At 43.4% G+C, this 23014-nt stretch overlaps 1 protein-coding gene across 1 annotated transcript in view; it reads right to left on the minus strand.

The window, feature by feature from the left end:
• The window catches only part of SASH1 (SAM and SH3 domain containing 1), a 202717-nt gene extending 181404 nt beyond the window's left edge, over positions 1–21313 (minus strand). The window contains exon 1 of the mRNA XM_039221679.1: positions 21167–21313. Within this exon, the coding sequence (XP_039077610.1) occupies positions 21167–21298 (132 nt within the window). The 5' untranslated portion in view covers positions 21299–21313. The remainder of the gene's footprint in view (positions 1–21166) is intronic.
• Positions 21314–23014: the final 1701 nt, after the last annotated feature.

Here is a 23014-nt window from a genome sequence, read left to right on the forward strand (position 1 = left end):
TGCCCCTGCCCCACTTATACTCTGTCTCTCTCTCTCTCTCGCAAAAAATAAACACACAAAAAATTTGAAAAATAAAAATAGAAGCTAATTTAAATACTCCAATGGCTTCCAATCTTGCTCAAAATAAAACCCTGATGATAGCAGAGGTCATCTGGCCTGAATGTCCCTGAGCCGCTCTCAAATCTCCGACGCTCTCCAAGCAATAATCTTTTTAGCCTTGTTTCTGATCCTAGAATTCACCAAGTTCATTCCTATCTTAGGGCCTTTGAGGTTGATGTTTACCCTGCTTCAAAAAGTGCTCCCCCCTCCCCCGCCCCACCATCCTTCTGGCTCATTCTCATCTCCTTCCTTGACCACGTTATTTAAATCTAGCCCCTCAGGAAACTGAACTGCTTATTCAGTCTTCAAGGAGTTGATAGTTTGTACAAAAAAGCCTGCAGAGGGGCGCCTGGGTGTCTCAGTCGGTTAAGCTTCCGACTTTGGCTCAGGTCATGATCTCACGGTTCATGGGTTCGAGCCCTGTGTCCGGCTCTGTGCTGGCAGCCAGCTCAGAGCCTGGAGCTTGTTTCAGATTCTGTGTCTCCCTCTCTCTCTGACCCTCCCCTGCTCACGCTGTCTCTCTCTCTCTCACAGAAATAAATTTAAAAAAAAAAAATTTTTTTTAAAGGGTGCAGAAATATAACAAGTATTTATATAATTATTTGTGTTATACAACATGTATTTACATCCTTCCTTGTTTCACAGTGAATCTGAAGTGGCTATTCAAAGTAATAAGGGACAAGGTCTTTAAAAAAGGGCCTGACTGGCTCAGATGGGGTAGTGTGTGACTCTTGATCTCAGGGTTGTGAGGTTGAGCCCCATGTTGGGTGTGCAGATTACTGAAAAATAAAATCTTAAAAAATATATACATAGCGACAACCGCACCAAAGTAATAAGTGACGAATACTTTTTAAAGAGGCATAAGAAAGGGTCATGCTTTATCCATCTTCCATGGCTTAATTCAAAAGAACTCAGTTCCAACATGGCCATCTTCCCAAATGATACACACTTCTGTATGCTGTAGGAGAGATTCTCTCTCAGAGAATCACTATCAATAAGGGGATCCCAGGGGCACCTGGGTGGCCCATTCGGTTAGGCATCTGAGTCTTGATTTTGGCTCAGGTCATGATCTCACCGTTCATGAGTTCAAACCCAACTCGGGGCTCTGCGCTGACATCATGGAGCCTGCTTGGGATTCTCTCTTTCTCTCTATCCCTCCCCTGCTCTGTCTCTTTTTCTCTCAAATATTTTAAAAAACAGAACAAAGCAGGGCATAGCCACAGATACTGATAAGACAGTAGAAGAAATCTCAAACACCCAGAATTAGTATTAAAAGTCACCCCCTAATTCCATATCCATCAGAGCCCATTGCATGGGTGAGGAGGCGAAAAGACAAGAACTTACTTGGACAACAGTACCCTCAGTAGAAGCCTCGTGTTCCTCTCATTTTGAGAAATGACAAAGTTCAGGCCCAAATTTAACTACTGGTCAAGCTTATTCCATACAAAGTCCAGGCATTTCATGTTGGAGGCTAAGAAACCTGCAACCCCCCCTACCAAGTCCACACAGAACATCCAAGCACATGAAATTCCCTCTTGATCCCCCTTTTGCTTCATTCCTTGCCAGTATCTAATACCTCTTATGCTCATACCCTACAATTGACTCCCTGGGCAGTCTCTTCCTTTCCTAAAGGCCCCCTCCTTAAAAATGATGTCTGCAGGGGTTAATATCCAAAACATATAAAGAACTTATACAACTCAACACCATACCAAAAAAATAATAATAATCTGATTAAAAATAGGCAGAGGACCTGAGGGTAGCTCAGTTAAGCATCCGACTCAATTTCGGCTCAGGTCATGATCTCACAGTTCGTAAGTTCAAGCCCCACATGGGGCTCCCTGCCTGGGTTTCTCTCTCTCTTCCTCTCTCACTGCTTCTCCCCTGCTCATGCTCTCTCTCTCCCCAAGTAAATAAAAACTTAAAATATATAAAAATAAAAATAGGCTGAGGACCTGAATAGATATTTTTTTTCCAAAGAAGACATACAGATGCCCAACAGACACTTGAAAAGATGCTCACCACCACTAAACATCAGGGATATGCAAATTAAAACCATTAACAAGACATCACCTTATACCTTTTACAGTGGCTAGAATCAAAAGGACATGAAATAACAAGAGCTGGAGAGAATGTGGAGAAAAAAGAACCCTCGTGCTCTGTTGGTGGGAATGTAAATTGGGGCCGCCACCGTGGAAAACAGTTTTGAGGTTCCTCAAAAAATTACAAATAGAAATATCATATGATCTAGTAATTCCACTATTGGGTATTTACCCAAAGAAAACAAAAGCACTAATTTGAAAAGATATTTGCACCCCTATATTTATTGCAGCATTATTTACAATAGCTAAGATATGGATGCAACCTAGGTGTCCGTCAATAGATGAATGGATACAGAAGATGTGGAACAGATATAAAATGGGATGTTACTCAGCCATTAAAAAAAAAAAAAAAAAAAGAAATCTTTCCATTTGCAACAACATGGACAGACCTAAGGGGTATTGTGCTAAATGAAATATGTCAAAAAAGACAAATATCATATGATTTCCCTTATATGTGAAATCTCAAAATCAAAACAAATGAAAATTCCCATGAAAGATGGGAAGAGTGCGAGCCAACAAAAAATAAAACGGCACACAGGCTGTAAATGTCAAATGAATGATACAAACAGTGGGTGTTAAAAACACACGTGGAGAAGAGAAATACTGCCTTTGCGATGTCAAGACACCTACGATAAAAACAGTCCAGAAGTGTAAGTCATTTGACAGAGAGGCAGGGAGCCAGGAACTTGCCTGGTCAAAATGGGACAGAGTACCACGCTCGGAGAAAAGGATTTTGCTAATCGTAGAATGTTCTCTAATTTGTAAATACTGGTATCCTTGACTTCATGTTTCATTTTTACTCTTTTTGCAATAAATGGCTCCTGCTGTCAGACTCTTGGGAACAGCGCTCATGCGACCCCTGGGTCCCCTTCCAGCCCCTGCGTCAGGAAGCTGGTCTGTCCCAGGCAGAACCACCAGCCAGAATTAACTGTCTCACCTTGACCCTGCAGCAACCGAAATCTTCCTTTCGGTCTTGAGTCATTTCCTGCCCCAACTATAGCAATTTGGCTTTTACAGCTTTCTTAAATACTGAATCATAAATTCTAAATATGGTCAGGACAGCCAACTTTTGCATTTTAACTCTCACACTAAAGGGTCTGCCCATTGCTGAACCTGATTCCCAGTTAGTGATTGTTCTGCCATTCCTTTAATGGTCCACACTCTGGTCCACACATTGGCTCCATCAGCTTTCTGGGGCCACTCAGTGAGTGTGCACCCAAAGGAAGGTGTGGCAGTTGGGGGACATCTCTGAAAGCTTTTGGGGCTCTCTTCCTCCAGGACGGTGAATCATCTTCCTTCTCAATCTCAAGTTTAAAACTTTCCTTTTCCTCTGTGTATCAGAAGCTTAATAGGATGTCTGCTGTGCTATGTACTAGTCTCCAAAGGGAAGTGATGAAGGTCTTGGCTTGAATCACTGAACTTGAGTTGGAAAAGTAATCTATGGGAATGCACTACAGGGAGCAGTCCCTTACTAACAGGATGGGCTACAGATGACCTAAAAAAATTTATTTTTCTGACGGTCCATTTTTATTTTACTTCATAAAGACGTTTCTGTGAAAGCGTTTTATTCTGAATGAATGGCGAAGATTAAAACTAATTTATTCAGGGGTCTGAACCTGTTAGAGTGAATGTCCAGAGGATTGTAATTAAAATGGCAAGTGAAGAATCCACAGGGAATAAAATATAAATTATTTCCGGGGTGCCTGGGTGGCTCAGTCAGTTAAGCGTCCGACTTTGGCTCAGGTCATGATCTCACAGTTTGTGGGTTCAAGCCCCGCTGACAGCATAGAGCCTGAAGCCTGTAAGCCTGTTTCAGATTCTGTGTCTCCCTCTCTCTCTGACCTTCCCCTGTTCATGCTGTCTCTCTCGCTGTCTCTCTCTCTCTCGCTCTCTCTCTATCATAAATAAATAAAACACACAAAAAAATTTTTTAATATATATATAAATTATTTTCATTTATCCGTAACCTCTCTAACGTTCATTCAAAACCCTCAGCAAGCCAGTCAGGAATGCTTTCTTATTCCCCAAATCCTGCACCACAGCCAGGATGTGCTTGGCCTGATACACAGCCTCACTGACCAGGGAGTAAAGAGGCATCAGGAGGCATCCCAAGCAGAGGTTAACATTTTCATCCTGAAACCTCTATCCCTCCTTCCCTAACACAGTCCTTATGGAATACAGATGGGGTTACATCACAGTAAATTCACAGTAAATTGAAAATCTCCTAAGTTGAAAATGCACATCATAGCTCAGCCTACCCTACCTTAACACTTAAAATAGCCAAGAGCTGGGCAAAATCATCTAACACAAAACCTATTTTCATAATAAAGTGTGGAATAACACATACAACTTATTAAATACTGTACTGAAAGTGGAAAATGGAATGAACGCACGGGAACAGAACGGTTTTAAGTATATTGGCAGTTTACCCTCATGATCACGGGGCTGAGCGAGAGCTGTGGCTCACTGAGACTGCTGTACTACAATATTGCTAGTCCAGGAAAAGATCAAAACTCAAAATCTGAAGCTGAGTTCTGACTGAATGCAAAGCACTTCTGCACCATCATAAAGTCGAAAAATCATTAAGTTGAACCATCATAAGTTGGGGATCATCTGTACCATCATTCATCTGCCTCTTACTGGACCGGAAGGATTGATTGATGGCAAAGAATTCAGAGCGTGAGCCCAAAGGGTGAAGCAAGAGAGCCTGGGGCTTATGGATATCGCCAACATTCCTCTGGGGTCTTGTAATCCTGTCTCCCACAACCCTTTGCCACAGCCCCTGACACTCCTTACCCCAGCTTCTCTGCCCTGTCCTAGAAGTCAGTTCAAGAAATCTAATGACAATTAGATTGGATGGGATCTGATCCCTGTTGAGCTAAGATTTTTCTCTTCGCACACTTTCCCAACTCTGTTCTGGGTAGTGGCTGGGACTGCAGAGATGTGAAAAAAGAAGTGTCATCTTCTTCGGAGGACTAACTCAATTCCAGAACAAAGATGTAAAAGTTTTCTTAAGTCTTCATTTCTGAGGACTGATGGGGTTGGGGGAGATGGGCATGGAGGAGGGCACTTGTGGGGATGAGCACTGGGTGTTATATGGAAACCAACTTGACAATAAACTATTTGTAAAAAAACCAAACCAAACCAAACCAAACTTAAGCCTTCATTTCCATCATCCACATCAACCCTTCCCATTTTCATCAAAATACATACACAACAGACTCTTGAGCAACGCGGATTTGGACTGTGCAGGTCCACGTACTATGAGGATTTTTTTGATAAATAATGGATTAGTGCTATAAATGTATTTTCTCTTCCTTATAATTTTCTTAACGACATTTTCATTTCTCTAGCTTATTTTGTTGTAAGAATACAGTATGTGATACAGATACAAAATATGTGTTAATCGACTGTATCATGGTAAGTCTTCTGGTCAACAGTAAGCTATTAGTAAAGTTATATGTGGATTTTGACTTGGGGGGGAGGGGTTGTTGGTGCCTCAAATCCCCATACTGTTCAAGGGTCAAGTGTATACATAACAGTAATAATAATGAGGAGCAGGAGAAATGGGAAATGCCACAGGCACTGGGATGGTCTTATTTGGGTGGGAAAATGGGGCACTAAGCAACTCCTTCCTCTTCCCAAGGTTAGTTCGTCACTTCAGATAATCTAACAAATGCTGGACTTCACCAAGGAACCTGACTGACTTCCCTCTACTTCTGCCTCTCTTGTTACTCCCTAAGTCCTTGGGAGAAAAACAGAGGAGTCTGTCTTTTACATCCCTAATGGAACCCACTCACCCATACTCAATAAACATCTGTTGCATAGATGTCTGTGTTGCTATGGTCAAGTTCCTACTTAGCCTCACTCCTTATCTATCTTCTCAATTTTCCTTCTCCTTCTGGTCAAGTTGCTGGCCCATCCAAAGCACTAAGACTGGAAAAAGTTCTGCTCTCCTTAAACTTTCCTCCTTTCCCCAAGAGCTGCTTCTCTGAAGAAAAAAGATAACAAAGTACCCACCTGTGTCAGTTTCCCAGGGCTGCTATATCAAAGCACCAAAAACTAAGTTTCTTGAAAATGGACTTTATTGTGTCATGGTTCTAGAAGCTAGTAGATCCAAAGCCAAGGTTGGGCGTCTGGGTGCCTCAGTTGGTTTAGCATCCGACTTCAGCACAGATCATAATCTCAGGGTTCCTGAGTCTGAGCCCCCATCAGGTGAGTTTGAGTCTCTCTCTGGGCTCTACACTCTCTTCCTCTCTCTCTCCTCTCTCTCTCTGCACTTCATGGGATTCTCCCCGCCCCTCACTCGCTTGAGCTCTCTCTCATAAACAGATAGACAGGCAGGCAGACAGACAGACAGGGGTAGATAACCAAGGTTTCTACAAGGCCCTGCTCCCTCTGCAACCTGTAGGGAAATCCTTCCATGTCTCCTCCTAGCTTGAGCTTGCCAGCAATCTTCGCTGTTCCTTGTAGATGCGTACAGATGTATCATCCCAGTCCTCCATGTACATACGGTTCCCGTGTCTTCTCATCACTTTCCCTCTGTGTCTGTGTCCAAATTTCCCCACACTCAATTAGGGGCCGCTCTAACAGACTCACCTTAACTGAATTAAACCTACAAAGATCCTATTTCCAAATAAGGTCACATTTTGATATTCAGGGGGTTAAGACTTTAACATGTCTCTTTTTGGTGGACACACTGGATTATTTGGACAATGAAATGAGATGATGGAAAGGCCAAAGTGTGAGACCTGAAACCATAAAATTCCTACAAGAAAACATAGGCAGTCATGTCTTTCATATCTGGCTTAGCAACATTTTTCTAGATGTGTCTCCTCGAGAAAGGGAAACAAAAAGCAAAAATAAACTACTGAGACTATACCAAAACCAAGAGGCTTGCAGAGCAAAGAAAGAAAGCCATCAACAAAACAAAAAGGCAACCCAATTAAATGAGTGAAGATACTTGCAAATGATATATCCAATTAGGGTTAATATCCAAAATATATAAAGAACTTACACAACTCAACACCACCACCACCACCACCACCACCACAAATAATCTAAAAATGGGCAGAGTACCTGAAGAGGTATTTTTCCAAAGACATACAGATGGCCAACAGGTACATGAAAGAAGCACACCGCCACTACACACCAGAGAAATGCTCATCAAAACTACAATGAGCTGTCACCTGACACTTGACACAATGGCTAGAATGAAAATGACAAGAAATAACAACCGTTGGCAAGGATGTGGAGAAAAAGGAACCCTCGTGCACTGTTGGTGGGAATGTAAATTAGAGCAGTTTCTACTGAAAGCTGAACGTTCCTCAAAAAATTAGAGCAGTTTCTACTGAAAGCTGAACGTTCCTCAAAAAATTAAAAATACACAGCCAAGATATGGAAGTAACCCCAGGGTCCACTGATAGATGAATGGATAAAGATGTGAAATATATATACATTAGAATATTACTCAGCCATTAAAAAGAATAAAATCTTGCCGTTTGCAATGACATGGATGGATTCAGAGGGTATTATACTAAGTGAAATAAGTCAGAGGAAGACAAATACCAAATGACTCTGTTTACATGTGGAATCTTAAAAAAAACAGACAAAACAAAGGCAAAAACAGACCCATAAATACAGAGAAAAACTGATGACTGTCGGGGGGATGAAGGTGAAGGAAAATGGGTGAAGGCAAGTGCTCAAAGGTGTAGGGTTCCAGATACAGAGTGAGTAATTCACAGGATGAAAGGTACAGGCAGGGAAGATGGGCAACGGTGCTTAATGGTATTATATGGTGACAGGGCGGGCGGTTAACTACAGGGGTGGTGAACAGAGTATAACACATAAGAGTTGTCCAATCACTATGTTGTGCACCTAAAATGAATGTAACATTGTGTGTTAACTGTACTTCAATTAAAAAAAAAAAAAACACAAGATAATGCTTGAAAAGAGCTTAGTACAGTGCTTGGCACATAATACATGATCAATAAATATCAGCTAATATTAATACTGTTCTTATTACTCAGGTATGCAGTCTTTCTGCCCCATAGCATCTTTCCTAAAAAGGCATTTATATTTTTAAAAAAGTCTTTATGGCAGTCAAATTTCAGAGAAGAATATTCTAACCATCGTAAAAACATAGAACCTCCAAACTCCTTGGGAAAGGAAATAATTACGATGGCTGACTGGATAGATTGTAGAAGTTGTAAATTGTAGAAAGCTCTTTTGTTTTCTATCCACTGAGCTCTCAAGCATCAAGAAGCATGGAATGTAGACCAGTGTAGGAATCAGTAAAGATAGTCCTCCAAAGAATCTGCTGACAGTGGAATTTCTAAGTTCTTTGGGATGGAAGACAACATGTGGAGTCTACCCTGACATTCTCCCTACACTGCCACAAAGAATATATTCCTATTATTTTTAAAAACAGAAGTCCATACAGGACAATAGACACACAGAACATTAGAAAACTAGAAGCCAAGGAACCAATTACCTGGTCTAAGACTCCTTAGACTCCTTAACTGGCCTAAGGAGTAGAGACTTTAACTTAAAGAAAAACAGAACAGGTGATCACTCTTCATTTTAAAAGATATTTTGGGGGGCACCTGGGTGGCTCAGTCGGTTGAGTGTCTGACTTCGGCTCAGGTCATGATCTCACAGTTTGTGGGTTCCAGCCCCGCCTCGGGCTCTGTGCTGACAGTTCAGAGCCTGGAGCCTGCTTCAGATTCTGTGTGTGTCTCTCTCTCCACCCCTCCCCTGCTTGCATTCTGTCTCTCTCTCAAAAGTAAATAAACATTTAAAAAATATATTAAAAAAAGATATTTTGGAATCTAAAATGTAATCATAGCTGTATCACAGTGAATATTCGTCACAGTCAAGGCTCTGCCGCAGCACCAGCCAGCTTTCCTCTGCACTAATAAGGCAAAACAAGCCTTATTTTGTTTTGATTGGGATCTTCTTGGAACAACAAAAGGTAGTGTGTCACTCCCCCCTACCCCCTTGCATTTTGCTAAGTCATTTTTCTACCAAAACAATGCTCAGAGCCTCATCAATCCTCGCTGCCAAGGGTATTGCATAATTCAGTACTTATCTTGACCTAACTAGCAAATTCAGGACTCCAACCAATCTTGCTTTGGCTTGTTCGCTTGGTCTTTGGCTGTCTCTCTGGAACCATCTGGAACCTAGCGCCTTGAGCAACACTTACCCTGGATTCTCCCCTTTATATGTAAGGACTTGAAACACAACATCCTCATACTTGCCCGCAAGTAAGTCCACCGGTATACAAACAACAGGTTTACGTGTCGTTTCAAAAATCTTCTTTTTTTTTCAAAGTCAAACCTGCTATTACAAAACCGAACTGCTTTGCAACTTTCTGGCTGACAACAGGAGAGTCTGCCTTTCCCAGGGCTGGGGAAGAGGCCTTCCTGTTTTCCACAATCGAAGCACTACCTGGAGTTCAGGAGAACTGAAGTGGTGCTGTTCCAGAAATCTGTGGCAAGCTAGTGACAGTGAGACACCAGACCTTCGTGCTTCTCTCTGCCTCCTTGGAAGAGGTGAGCCTGCAAAGTCCTGAGTGTGTGCCGTACTGGCCCATACACCCCACAGCACCCCACACCGCAGAAGAGACCAGGCAGCCTGGGTGGAAAATGGGAAAACACGCACAGGCTGTAGATCACTTTCTGGCTTTACCCCCAAACTCTGCTCAAAGAATAGCAGAGCCCGCAGCCCCCTGGGTCTGGTCTACTTCAGGAGGCGATCTGCGAAACATCTGCAAAGATACAACTTCCGCGTTTCACATCAGATCGTTAAACTTAGAAGTCCAAAATTCAGAGAAGCCAGAACCAACTAGCAATTGTTGGATTACGGGTATTGAAATATGGACAATAAAACGTCGGCATCGCTGAAAAGGAAACTAGGGACCCCAGCTTACTCACAGGCTAAGCCAACAGGACTGGGTTGCTGGTGGCTGTACGAGTTTTAAACGTCAATGTATGTAAAGACACACTGTGAAATACAAGGAATTATACCAATGTCAATATTATCATCCAATCTCTAGAGCAGCACTTCTGAGAGGGAGTGATGTGATCTGCTGAAAATCTCACGATGTTTAAGGAGTGAATTAGTTCTATTTGTCACCCCTCCCAGTTTCTATGGAAGCTCGTCCACCATGGAAAGGCATCCTGCCTTCTAAAGACATGAGGTCTGGAATGCACAGCTCTTCAGGGACTGTGACAAGCCAGGGAGTTCTTTGATACAGAATGTGGGGGTCACTGTCTGACATTCTGTTCTGTTGAAACAGCACAGTTCTCTGCTAATGCTCAAGTTACATCACATGCATTTTACTGTATCTTTCATGTATCATTTATGAATCATTTGACACCTATTTGGTCTAAAGCTCATCATGGAGTCTCAATTTCATAATAGCCTAATCAAGGCAAATTGCCACATGCATCAGTGTTACGAGGGGCTTTCACTAAGTTACCACCTGGAGCCCACATGTTACCTAAGTTGGAGGAAGGTGTGCTGCAGAAGGCAGGAATTTGCCGTAGACTATGTCCAAAAGCTACACTGTTGCAGAGAGTTTTCAATCAAACTGTAATTCATGAAAAAAAAAATATGCCTTAAAAATGAAACCTTTTATCTTTCCAGTAGAAAACATTCCTGGTCTTCATAGACTTTCCGAAAATTTTTAGATTCCTTCTGGCTTTCCTCAGATGCAAAATGACCTCAGGCCAAAATAAAAATGTATGTAAGTAGCAAATTTATTCATTACAAGGTTACAATTGTGGGGCGCTTGGGTGACTCAGTTGGTTAAGCATCGGACTTCCGCTCAGGTCATGAGGTCACGGTCTGTGAGTTTGAGCCCCATATTGGGCTCCCTGCTAATAGTACAGAGCCTGCTTGGGATTCTCTCTCTCTCACCCCCTCACTCCCTCTGCCTCTCCCCCACTTGTGTCTTAAATAAATAAATAAATAAATACAAACAAGCTTACGATTCTTTCTCAAATCACAGTGAATCCCATTTTCTACCATATTCACACTGCAATGTTTGCAGGTTGCTTTGGGCTCTGGTGGGGATACTCCCTGTGATATTTTTATAAATTCTTCATTGGAGACTGAAGTCTCCTAATTAAGATGCAAAGACCCAGAATGAATGACAACCCTGACAGAAACAGCACTTAATTCAGTAAAACCCTAGGAAAGTATTTCCCCAAAAAGCTCCACACAATGAAAATAGATTTAGTACATTCACGTGAGTCCAAAATCATTAGTTAAGTGGAAGTTTTCGATACTTTACACGCTTCTAACAGGTCAACTGTTAAAAAAATCTTATGTTATTGCAATCTGGTTACAATTTAAACAGAAAATATGTTTTCATTACTAATGTCTTCTTGCCTCTGCCTACTCACAAGTTTTATACAATTCTCTCTCTTGAGTACAGAGAATATTTTTAACAACTATTTCCTAACATGTAACCTGAAGGTTAATACTTCGAAGCAATTTATGCATTTATTTTTAAACCATATATCTTGAAAGGGGACTGTGACATAAGTTAAATCAATAGTTAATATCAATTCTAAACTGAACGTGTGGAATCAGATCATCCTTCCATCTAAAGATGAAACTGAAAGGAAATTAATTTACATTTTGAGTAAAGGAGATTCAACTGTTTTTTTTAAATGTTTAAATTTATTTATTTTGGGAAAGAGAAGGGGTGGGGGAGGGGAGAGAGAGAGAGAAGAAAAGAGAGAGAGAGAAAATGAATCTCAGGCAGGCTCCATGCCCAGGACAGAGCCTGACATGGGGCTCGATCCCACAAACTGGGAGATCATGACCTGAGCCAAAATGAGGGGTGGGATGCTCAACCAACGGAGCCACCCAGGTGTCCCTCAACTAATAGTGGTTAATAACAATGAACACTTATGATCTGCTTTCCATACACCATGCATAGTTTTCGTGATTCAGTAAATCTCACCATGCTTGACGATGCGGGTGGGTATGATGCTGATTTTACAGATGCAAAGTCTGTGGCACAGAATGGTTGAGGAACTCACCAGGTCACATGTCCACCAAGTGTCTGAAGCCTAACAGTCTGGACCACTTCCTTTGTTCTCAACTACTCTACAAAACAATCTCTCAGTTTTCTAAGACGTTTAATTTTTTTGTTTCTAAATGTTCTAATTCTGTTACTCTACTGTTTAAAATGTAAAAAATAATATTACTACTTTTTTACTAAGACTTCGTTTTTGTTAGATCAGTTTAAGATTCATAGCAAAGCTGAGGTGAAGGGACAGGGATATCTCCCACCCCCACTCATGCATAGCCTCCCCATTACCACTACCTCCCACAGTGATCCTCTGATGTATCATCAGATATTATGTACTTGGTTTTGCTCCGCATTCTGGCACAGGGCTCCTAAAACCCTTAGAATGCCTGGAGTGAGAGGAGTATCTTTTTCAGTTCATTACAAGTCCCTTTGGACCACAGCTGAGTTTATGCTAATGAAGGGCATTAGAGTACAGCCCCTAGAGCCTCAAAATCAGGCTGATTACCTGAAAGACCAAATGATCAGAAGGTAGGAGCTTAAAGTCTCAACCCTCCCACCCCCACCTACAGGTAGGGGAAAGGGGCCGGAGACTGAGTTCAACAAAAGTCAAAGGCCAATGATTTAGTCAATTGTGCCTATGTAATAAAGCCTTTGTAAACACCCAGAAGGACAGGGTTCAGAGAACTCCCAGATTAGTGAACACCAGGTGTTCTGGGGAAAGTGGGACCCTGAGAGCATGGGAGCTCACACATACCGTGTCCTATGTCTCTGGATAGTCCTGAATTATATACCCTATATACCCTGAGTTATAGAACCCTTTATAACAAATGGTTTAATCTAGTAAGTAAATTAATTTCCTGAATTCTGTGAGCTGCAACCTGAGGACAAAGTTGTGGGAACCTCTGATTTGTAGCCAGTAGGTGAGAAGCACAGGTAACAATCTCAACTCAGTCTTTAGGACGGAGCATTTAAGACTTGAGTCAGATTTGTGGTCTGTTACCACTGAGAAATAGACAACTGCTTGGTAGTATTGAAATAAACCCACCAGGGCCTCCTGGGTGACTCAGCTGGTTAAGCGTCAAACTCATGATTTTGCTCAGGCCATGATCTCATGGTATGTGAGTTCAAGCCCCATGTTCAGGCTCTGTGGTGACAGCTTGGAGCCTGCTTTGGATTCCGTGTCTCCCTCTCTCTGCCCCTCCCCTGCTCACACTTTGCCTCTCTCTCTCTGTCTCTCTCTCTCTCAAAAATAAACAAAACATTAAAAAAAAATTTTTTTCTAACCCTGGGTATTTCCAAACAGAGACATGTGTAAAATTGGGAATAGTTGTTTTTGTTTTTGTTGTTTTTGAGAGAGAGAGAGAGAGAGAGAGAGTGTGTGTGTGTGTGTGTGTGTGTGTGCGCGCGCGCGCGCGTGCGCACAAGTGTGCACATGAGCAGGGTAGGGGCAGATAGAGAGACAGAGAGAGAGAATCTTAAGCAGGTTCCATGTCCAGGCAGAGCCCCAACTCAGGGGCTTGATCTCACAACCAATGGTTCAGATCATGACCTGAACTGAAATCAAGAGTCAGACCCTTAACCAACCGAGTCACCCAGGTGCCCCGTTGATGGTTTCTTTTATAAGTGAGGTCTTTTAAAATCCTCAGAAAATGCATGTAAGCCTACGGCAAAGATACTTATTCTTAAACTAGAATATTCCTTTCTTCCACAAGTAACAATATTGAAACACTGTATTTTTAAAAGCACCCCAAAAAGCTTATAAACAGTTTTTTAACTCTAATAAAAAGTTTGTTGGGACACCTGGGTGGCTCAGTTGGCTAAGCGTCCAACTTCAGCATAGGATATGATCTCAAGGTTTGTGAGTTCCAGCCCCAGGAAGGGTTCCGTGCTGACAGCTCAGAGCCTGGAACCTGCTTCAGATTCTGTCTGCCTCTCTCTCTGCCCCTCCCCTGCTCAAGCTCTGTCTCTGTCTCTCAAAAATAAGTAAACATTAAAAAAATTTTTTCCTTTAATTTGTTGGTAGACAGCAAGTCTTAGGCAAAAGAATACAAGTCCAAGGGCACCTGGCTGGCTCAGTTGGAAGAGCATGCAACTCTTGACCTTGGGGTTGAGAGTTCAAGCCCCATGTTGGGAGTAGAGATTACTTAAATACATAAACTTAAAAAAAAGTATTAAAGTCTACAAAATTAACTAGGATACAATTTTAAAGCAACTATAGATCAGGATACATACTGAGGCTTATTCATTCTGCTCCTCAATGACACCCTTTTTTCCAGTGGCACTTTTAATTAAAATTACAATTATATGCATTTTTTTCTTTCACTTTTAATTCCACTATTACCTAAATACCAGGAGAGAAAATGAAGTCATAAGCAGGCTCAAAGGCCGGAGTAGATGCACCAGACCTTCCACAAACTAACAAAGGAAGTTTCCTAACAAAGGAAGAAACATCAACATTAACTCTGAATCAAATCTGCATCAACAGACACCAAGGAAAGCTTCAAGGCACAACAGTCCAGAGAGCATTTGTTATGCATACGCACTACCCTGCACTAGGCATGTATTCATGTTTTTACCAATCATGTTAGAAAGCTGAAAGACAACAGGAGCCCATCAGAAAATAAATACTGATAACAGAGAGGAAAAAGTATCTTAGCCTCAAGCTTTTGTCTTCTGGGTTTCAGAGATACCCCGAAGCCTAGATACCCAGGGTAGAGCGGCTCTATTACCTGACGTGACAAGCAAGAAAAAAATACAAGCTGGGTTATCTCAATGAAGCATCTCATCTCATCAAGAATTCATGCTACTCAGTGAAACATAGTATGGAACAAAAGACGGACCACTAGACAGCTGGTCAGGAGCACACTTAATGAGAAACAGATCTACAACTTTTGGGTCTCATTACCAAAAGTAAGTCGACAAATAAACGGGCATACCATCTGAAAAATGACAAATCCAAGTGGTCACCAAAATACATTTTAATTCAAAATTAGTCGGAAGGTTCGGTGAATTTCTATAGTGTCAGCTTAGCCTATACTCCCTGGCGTTAAATGGTGTAGTTAGATCTTAAAGCCTTAGCCTCTGTCCATTTAAATTTACCATTATGAGATCAATTTTATTTCTCCCGTATGATAAGAAGGTGTGTAAACCATGAGTAAGCACATCGTATATCACAGTGAGATTATTATTGGTTAAGTCTGAAGCAAAAAGCACTTAGGGGTGCCTGGGCGGCTCAGTTGGTTAAGCGTCTGAGTTTGGCTCAGGTCATGATCTTGCCGTCCATGAGTTCGAGCCCTGCATCGGGCTCCGTGCTGTCAGCTGGAGCCTGGAGCCTGCTTCAGATTCTGTGTTTCTGTCTCTCTCTCTGCCCCTCCCCCACTCTCGCGCGCTCTCTCTCTCTCTCTCTCTCTCAAAAATAAATAAATATTAAAGAAAATTTTAATAAATAAAAAAATATGCTAGAAACTACTAGTTATAGGTTTCCCTCTTATGCCCTTTGTAAAACTGAGCTACAGATTTACGTCTGAATCAATTCCTTCTGACTATTTCCTTCTCCTTTGCTGTTCTCTGGAACAGAGAGCTTGTGAGCTTAAGAGAATCACCAGAAGAAAGTTAGCACAGAGCAATCGTTGACTACTTAAAGACACTGAATCATATATGGGGGACTAATGGAAGCCAGATACGTAACCGATATGTTTCATAAGCATTTTGCCCAGGTTCTCACTATTGCCAACTCATCCCCCACAGAAGTTACTTTGGTAAGATACAGAAGGCACCGTGTCAGCTGTCAGTTTCAAATTCTGCAATGGCTTCTCCCTAAGAGCCCATAGAATGATTGAACCCACCTCCATGCTCCCTGTGCTCTCATCTTCATTCCTCTTGGCTTTGCCCAGAGAGCCTTCCTTCCCTTCTCTCTTCCTTAGCCCTCAGTGGAGAACACTCTCGGGGAAAGCCTAACTCCGGGCCAGGGTCTACACGGAATGGCATTCCTGTGAGGTGCCCACCCCACCCCCACTCTGCGCTCGGGCTGCCCACTGCACTGTGGGGCTGGGCGTGTATTCACAGAAGGGATATGGGGTGGGGGGGGAGGGGCTGCTGCTCCTTTTCCCTGCAAAATGTTGTCTTTCTGGAAGTCAGGGGCAAGTGTCGCTAAGAATGAACTATAAAACTGCGACTACAAGTTGATTACTGCCCAACAATGCCTGACCCAAATCCCAGTGCCTGTTTACTATCTATGTGATTTAGGACAGTCATGGGTAGGTCTCCACGGAAAATGTGGACAATAATGCTCATTGGTCACAAGAATGGATCTAGTAAGTTAAGTGTGGGAAGGACTCAGGGTGGCACCTGGACTCCGTGCTTGGGAGCATGGCCTCCCCCTCCCCCTCCCCCCCATAAGCTGCATTCTGTCAGAGTCGGAGTCAACAGTGAAAAACCAGAATGTGGCTCGTAAGTCAGCTAGAAGAGGGAAGAGCTACATGGTAGAGGAGGGCACATGAAGGCAGAAAGTGGGAAGAAGGGGAGCGTGAAAGGTCACCGCAGTGCAGGGGTCTCTTCCGACAGCAAAAGATTTAGTGACCCCCACCAGAATTATGAGACTTAATTTGGTCTCTGGCACAGAATTGAAAATCAGGAGGCTGGAGTTCTGAGCCCTGCTTTGGACCTTGAGCCCTTAATTCCTCCAGTAAATGAGGGGGTGGAGGGCTCACGTCCAAGGTCTCTCCGCTCCCTGCTACATCACCCTGCAGCTTCCACTTATGAAAGCCACAAGGCTTTCAGCTGGGGAACAGGAACATAAAATTAAGATGAAGTCAGAATATTTGAAACTGGGGCTGACTCTCAAATTCCAAGACCTAAAGTTAATTAAGTCTTTAGCCGACGGGCTGCACCAAAGACACCACCCCAAGAATATGTAAATCAATGCTTTCAAAGGAGCTTGCATTTTAAAAGCCCCCTAGGGATCCTACTAAACATCTCCCCTCCCCCACACTTTGCCTAAAACTACAAAGCAAGGGGGGGATCTTTTTTTTTTTTTCAAATGGGGACATTCTTTCGTAAATAACAAGACAGGATAAACCTAACAGTTTTTGGACTGAAGTCTACTATGCACAGACTATGGCTTATATAGGAATAAGAATGGGGGATGGTCCACAGTATCTCCATACAATGGATATTCTCTAAGCATTGCTAGGAAATGGATGTAAATTGTAGGAACAGAGCAGGGAACAGAGGAAATATAAGGTTTGGGGGAGGTGCATTGTGCAGGATCTTGCAAACAATAGGCACTTACTAACTCCCTTCTCCTCCCTTCCCAGGGAGCCAGCAGCTTTGAAGGACTGGCTCAACTTGAAGAAGTCCTCCAATTCTGAAGGAAAAACTTAGTAAGAACCATCACAACATACCAAATGGACAATCAGGGCTGGGAAAGTGATCTACCATATCTAATAACCTTAGCAATTCCTACTCTTACAAACAACTACCCTCCCCCACCAAAAAAACAAAAAAAGGAATGTTGTGTCTGCAGCATGGAGTAAAGATAAAAAAAAAAAAAAAGTCATGAGCTGATTGCCCAGGGTTTACAAACATTTCACAAGTTGCCATTACCATTTCCAGCGGAAGCACCAGGATTCTGGTTTGCATGGTGAAACTGCTCGAGCAAGGACAGAATTTATTAATTCATAAATACATCTTCATAAATGCACCCCCTTCTAGTGAGCACAGTCCCTAGAACTGTATTTTCATGTGGCTCCTGTATTTAAGAAGTATATACTTTTTTTTTTCCTTTTCCATTCAATAAAACCATGTTCTCAGGATCCAGTAAGTCCCAGGCACTGGAGATTAAAAAAAAAAAAAAAAAAAAAGGGAGTAAAATACTGACCCTGCCCACCAGGCACTAACAATGGATAGTGTTTCGGTAAGCTGTGTTCTCTTAATTCTCTATTTGCATATTCACTTATCAGCATTTATTTATTCTAGCACAGCTCGAACATTCTCATGCCATAAATTATACGATTATTTCTTCTTTAAATAAGCATTTTGTTAACAATTATCTAAAAGCAACTGGTTGGTTCAGAACTGTGCAGGACCTAATTAATTTAAATGCAGAATATGTCCCAATGAACTCAAACAAGCACCCTGCATTTACTGAGATCTATGCCTCTGGGGCAACACCCTTCCCGGGGTTAGAACTTCGGGAAATCTGCGGGTGGATACTTGGCGCCTCTCAAATCGGAAAAGGAAGCTATGTTCATTCACCTAAACAAGTTTTAACTTAATGGGTTTGGAGGTTTGATTTCTACACTTGGAGGAATCCAAAAAGTAAAGCAGCAACTGTGCCTGAATTCTTTAAAGTAGGTTTCAATGTGTAATTCCCTCAGTACCTCTATTGCCTCCTCAAGTTCAGTACTTAAAGTAGCATTTTCCTAAAATGCAGATGTGGGGGCACCTGGGTCGATCAGTTGGTTAAGCGTCTAACTTCAGCTCACGCGTCAGTCTCTGCGCTGACGGTGTAGAGTCTGCTTGGGATTCTCTCTGTCTCCCTCTCTCTCTGCACCTCCCCCACTTGCTCTCTCTCTCTCTTTCTTAAAGTAAATAAATGTTAAAACATACATAAATAAAACAGTGAATGTAATTATTTTTCTACTAAGTTGAGCTGGGATGGCTAACTATGGGGTATCATGGCATCAGCCTGACTGGTATAGATCAGAGATTGCACTGGGGTGCAATCTGTCATCGTCACTAACAAGGTGTATGTGTACCACTGGTCAAGTCACTTCACTTGTGTAAGCTAATAGATTGCAAAGTCTAATTTTAAAAATGAAGGAAATTGCATCTTTGTTTATCTCAAAGAACAGAGAAAGTCAACTATCAATTTTGTGTCAATATATTTTGTGTCGATATATTTCTAGAAACACAGTTTCTAGAAATAACCACTTGGACAACAGTTTTCTAAAAGCAGAATAAAGATCCTTTTAACCTGGTGACTTTTTACAGAAACGCATAAAGGAGAGAGAAGCCACATCTTCTTCAGAATTTTACTAAGGAGCAATCCTGATACCCATGTTTACCTCAAAGGCAAAGAAGATGGTCTAAAAGATGGGAAAACAGAAGGGAACATAATCGCTTCGGGACACTCATTTACATTCTTTCCAGCCTCACACAGAACTATTGGCTCTTTAAGAAGCACATATTTTCTTTTCTCCTGTATCTGTCCTTTGAATAACAGGTTTGAGCTTCTCAAGCTCCACCCCAACTTTTAAATCAACCAAAGAACACTCTGCTACTCCTATCCCAACAGCACAGGAATCTGCCAGGGAAGGGAAAAGCAAATCTTCAGAAAAGTGCCATCTGCCAACGCCCCCCCAAACAACCCTGACCACACCCCCATTTAGGTGAGCCCCCACAGCTCTGCCGTCTACAGCCACACCCTGGTAAGGGATTCATGGTGATGTTATCAGACCAATTTTCTCAGTGACTAAAAACTTACAGAGCAAGATCTAAGCAAGAAATAACAAGATAAGCTTCGGGCTCGAAGAACTTAAAAAACAATCTATCTCTGCAACTTTAAAATATTCACTGGGTTTTCTGAAATTTCACTGAAGGCCCATTTTCATCAGTGGTATTCAGAATATGCAAAAATTCGAAGTTTAAAATTTGTTTATATACTTGAAAAAAATACTGGAGAGTGAGAAAAGCAGATATCTTTGACCCATCTTCCCTGGTTTTCTGTACAGGAATAAGAGGAAACACCAATGAACACCTAAGAGGAGACACAAGACTAAATGGGGGGGGGGAGATAGAGAGTTATTGTTTATTGAGTACCTACTATATGTCAATATGTCCACCACTAGTTACACATCAACTTAACTAAGCCTCAGAAAATTTAAGGAGCAAGTCTTCTTTGCCTCATTTTTCAGGTCATGAAACTGAAGATCAGTGGGGTTTAACACCTTGGCCAAGGTCAAGTAGTCAATCAATGGGAGAGTGGGGATTTGACCCAGCCTCACTCACTCCAAAGCCCAAAACAAAAGCTTAATGCCTGTGCACTTATCATCATCCCCAAAGAGTTTCTTTCTAAAACTACACTTTCCATTAGAAAACTAAAAGATCCCAAAGTAAACATAGAGCCTTTTCCTACAACCGCCAATTCCAAATCTTTAAACTAAATTTGACTTATGTGTGGATTAAGATGTCTTACTGTAATAACCCCCACCCATCTGATTCCAGTCTACCTGCGTACCTACAGTTCCACCAAAGTAAATCTCCTAATTCCCCAGGGCTCTGAGCCACGAACAAGTAAATTAAAGCTGCATCCTCCGTCCCTAAGAACTATTTTTCAGAAATTATGCCAAATCCACGGGCGGTTTTACTTACTGGACATTTCAAAATACATGACAGTACAGATCTAGCCAAACAAGTCCTATCGTTTTTAGTTCCAAACATAAAACAACAAACATCCAGTAATTCTACCAGTTAGTTGAAACACGGCAAACAGGTAAGCACACTTTTGGGGGGCCCCGGGTAGGAAGACGGTTTGTTTTCCTCTCGCGGTCAGACAACAAATGGTGGGGAGATAAACATCAGTAACATCAGCCTCCTTCCCAATCCAACCGCGAAAGCACAACAGCCAAGTACTATTTATTTACATCTACTCTTTGAAGGACTCTTTCTAACGCCTGCCACGCCAAGTCCTCAGCAGGTGTCCCGGATTATCATACCCGACTGTTTAAGAAATATCTTTGATGTGATCTGTGGCTGGGGCTCGAAATCCTAGACCGTGTGTCATTAACCCCCTGGGACCTGGAGCGAAGGAAGGACTAGTCGGAGGGGTGGGCTTGCCCGGTGGGCGAGCGCGGGTCGCCCGGGGGCTGCCCCGCGCCCCGACCCCCCCCCCCGCGCCCTCCCGCCCCAGGTAACTCACCAGGATGCCCATCACGTCGGTCCAGAGCCGGGAGAACGCCTCGGACATGCCGGCGCTGCCCTCGGGCTCGGGCTCGGGCTCGGGCTCGGGCTCGGGCTCCGGCCCCGGGCCGGCCGCGCCCGCGTCCTCCATGGCCGCGTCCCGCGCGCCCGCCGTGCGTCCCGGTCCGCGGGGCGCCCTCGCTGCGCACCCGCGCGCCGCCGGCTCCCCGGCGCCGGTCCCCGCCCGCCGCGTCAGCGAGCCGCGCCCCCGCGCCGCATGGCCCCGGCGACCCCGCGGGGGCCCCGAGCGGGCGCCCGCGCCTCGGCTCTCGGGGGCGGCGGGCCGCGCGACGGACCCCTCCAGAAACTTTCCCGGCCCGGCCCGGCCGCGGGGTAGCAGAAGGCAAAGTCCGCACCACCGAGCTGCACGGCGGGGCCCTGCGGCGGCCCAGGCGCAATTAAAGCCGCTGCAAAGGCGTTTCTTCCTGTGGCCGCGACCAACGAACTACGGCACGCGACTCATTTCTTGCAGCAAATCTGGGCAGGGCCCCGCTGGGCTGAGCGCGGTGCCTCTGCGACCGGCCGGGCGCTCCTCGGGACCCCTCTTTCGAGAATGAGCTCTTCCAGCTCCACATGACTCTCTCTCCCCTCGATGCTAAAGAAAGCGTTTAGCAACAAAAGGTGCTCTGATGTCAGGCTCTTTGCATGGAAATGAGCCACAGACAGGGGAACAAATCGCCTGTTGAAAGAGCAGCCGCGCTGCGCCTCCCGCCTGCGCAAGCTTCCAATCGCTCCATTCACTGAACCATTTTCGGCCGCAGAAACTCGGCCAAGTGGATCTCGGAGCTACTCTCGTCGAAAGCGTTCGCGAGCAGTCGGTGTCGTTAGACAATCCGCACCTCGCCCCTGGTGAAGTCGAGCCATCCGAGAAACAAAACTCCGCTGCTCTGAGCCAAGAGTTGCAAAAACAAGTGTGAAAGCTTGGGCACGAGCCATTGTGTGCACGGTTTTCATGATGAGCGGGACAGTTCGGTTCCTGGGTGCCCACAATGCCCCGCATTGCTAGGGGGTTCAGCTATTTAGGGAAAATGCGCTTTGGGTTTTAATGGTCGCCTTATAGTGAGAGCACAGGGAAGGGCCAGTTTCAAAACTAAATGTTATGCTTTAACCGTTTAGCCAACAAACACTCCCTGTGTGTGTTTCTCCAAGGACAAGTTCCATGACGGGTTTATTTTATTAGGGAAATAGCCCTGTGGAGGTATTTATCCTTTTATGATTCTTTCTTTAAAAGCCACTCAGTTTTCTCTGGGAGATGACAATACACGTCACTTCTGATTTGGTGACCGATCACTTTGTGTAACAGGTAAGAAACCACAAGGAAACTGACTCTTTGTTAAAGGGCTGAGCGGTACCAAAAAAAAAAAAAAAAAAAAAAAAAAAAGCAGGTGAAATGCCCCAGGGAGAGAGCCCTTGCTTGTTTTAGAGGCCTGTCTTATTTGCTTTTGTTTTTGTTTTTCCTTCTGAGTCCACATCAAAGGAGGGGATAAGAGCATGTCCTTGAAATGTCCTTCCTACAGCATTAATTACTGGGAGCACCTATCCATGCAAATGGATGAATAGCCTTTACAGGAAAGTTCAAAATTGAAAAAAAAGAAAACTTGTTAAAAAGTAGTTACATTTATAAAAGTAATCCCTGATGACACTAGATTTGAAAGGAAAGAAAAAGAATGAGGAAGTGTTCGCTTGAGAGTAAGGAGGCATGGTGCTGAAGTGTCAACAGTGCTGCACACTGAGTCAGTATGACCAGGCCTGAGCTCCTGCATGGACGCCAGAGGTATACCAGATGTGTGCTCTGAGATGCTGGGAA

Source organism: Hyaena hyaena, unplaced genomic scaffold (assembly GCF_003009895.1).
Source record: "Hyaena hyaena isolate Hyena2069 unplaced genomic scaffold, ASM300989v1 scaffold_996, whole genome shotgun sequence".
Classification (NCBI taxonomy): Eukaryota; Metazoa; Chordata; class Mammalia; order Carnivora; family Hyaenidae; genus Hyaena; species Hyaena hyaena.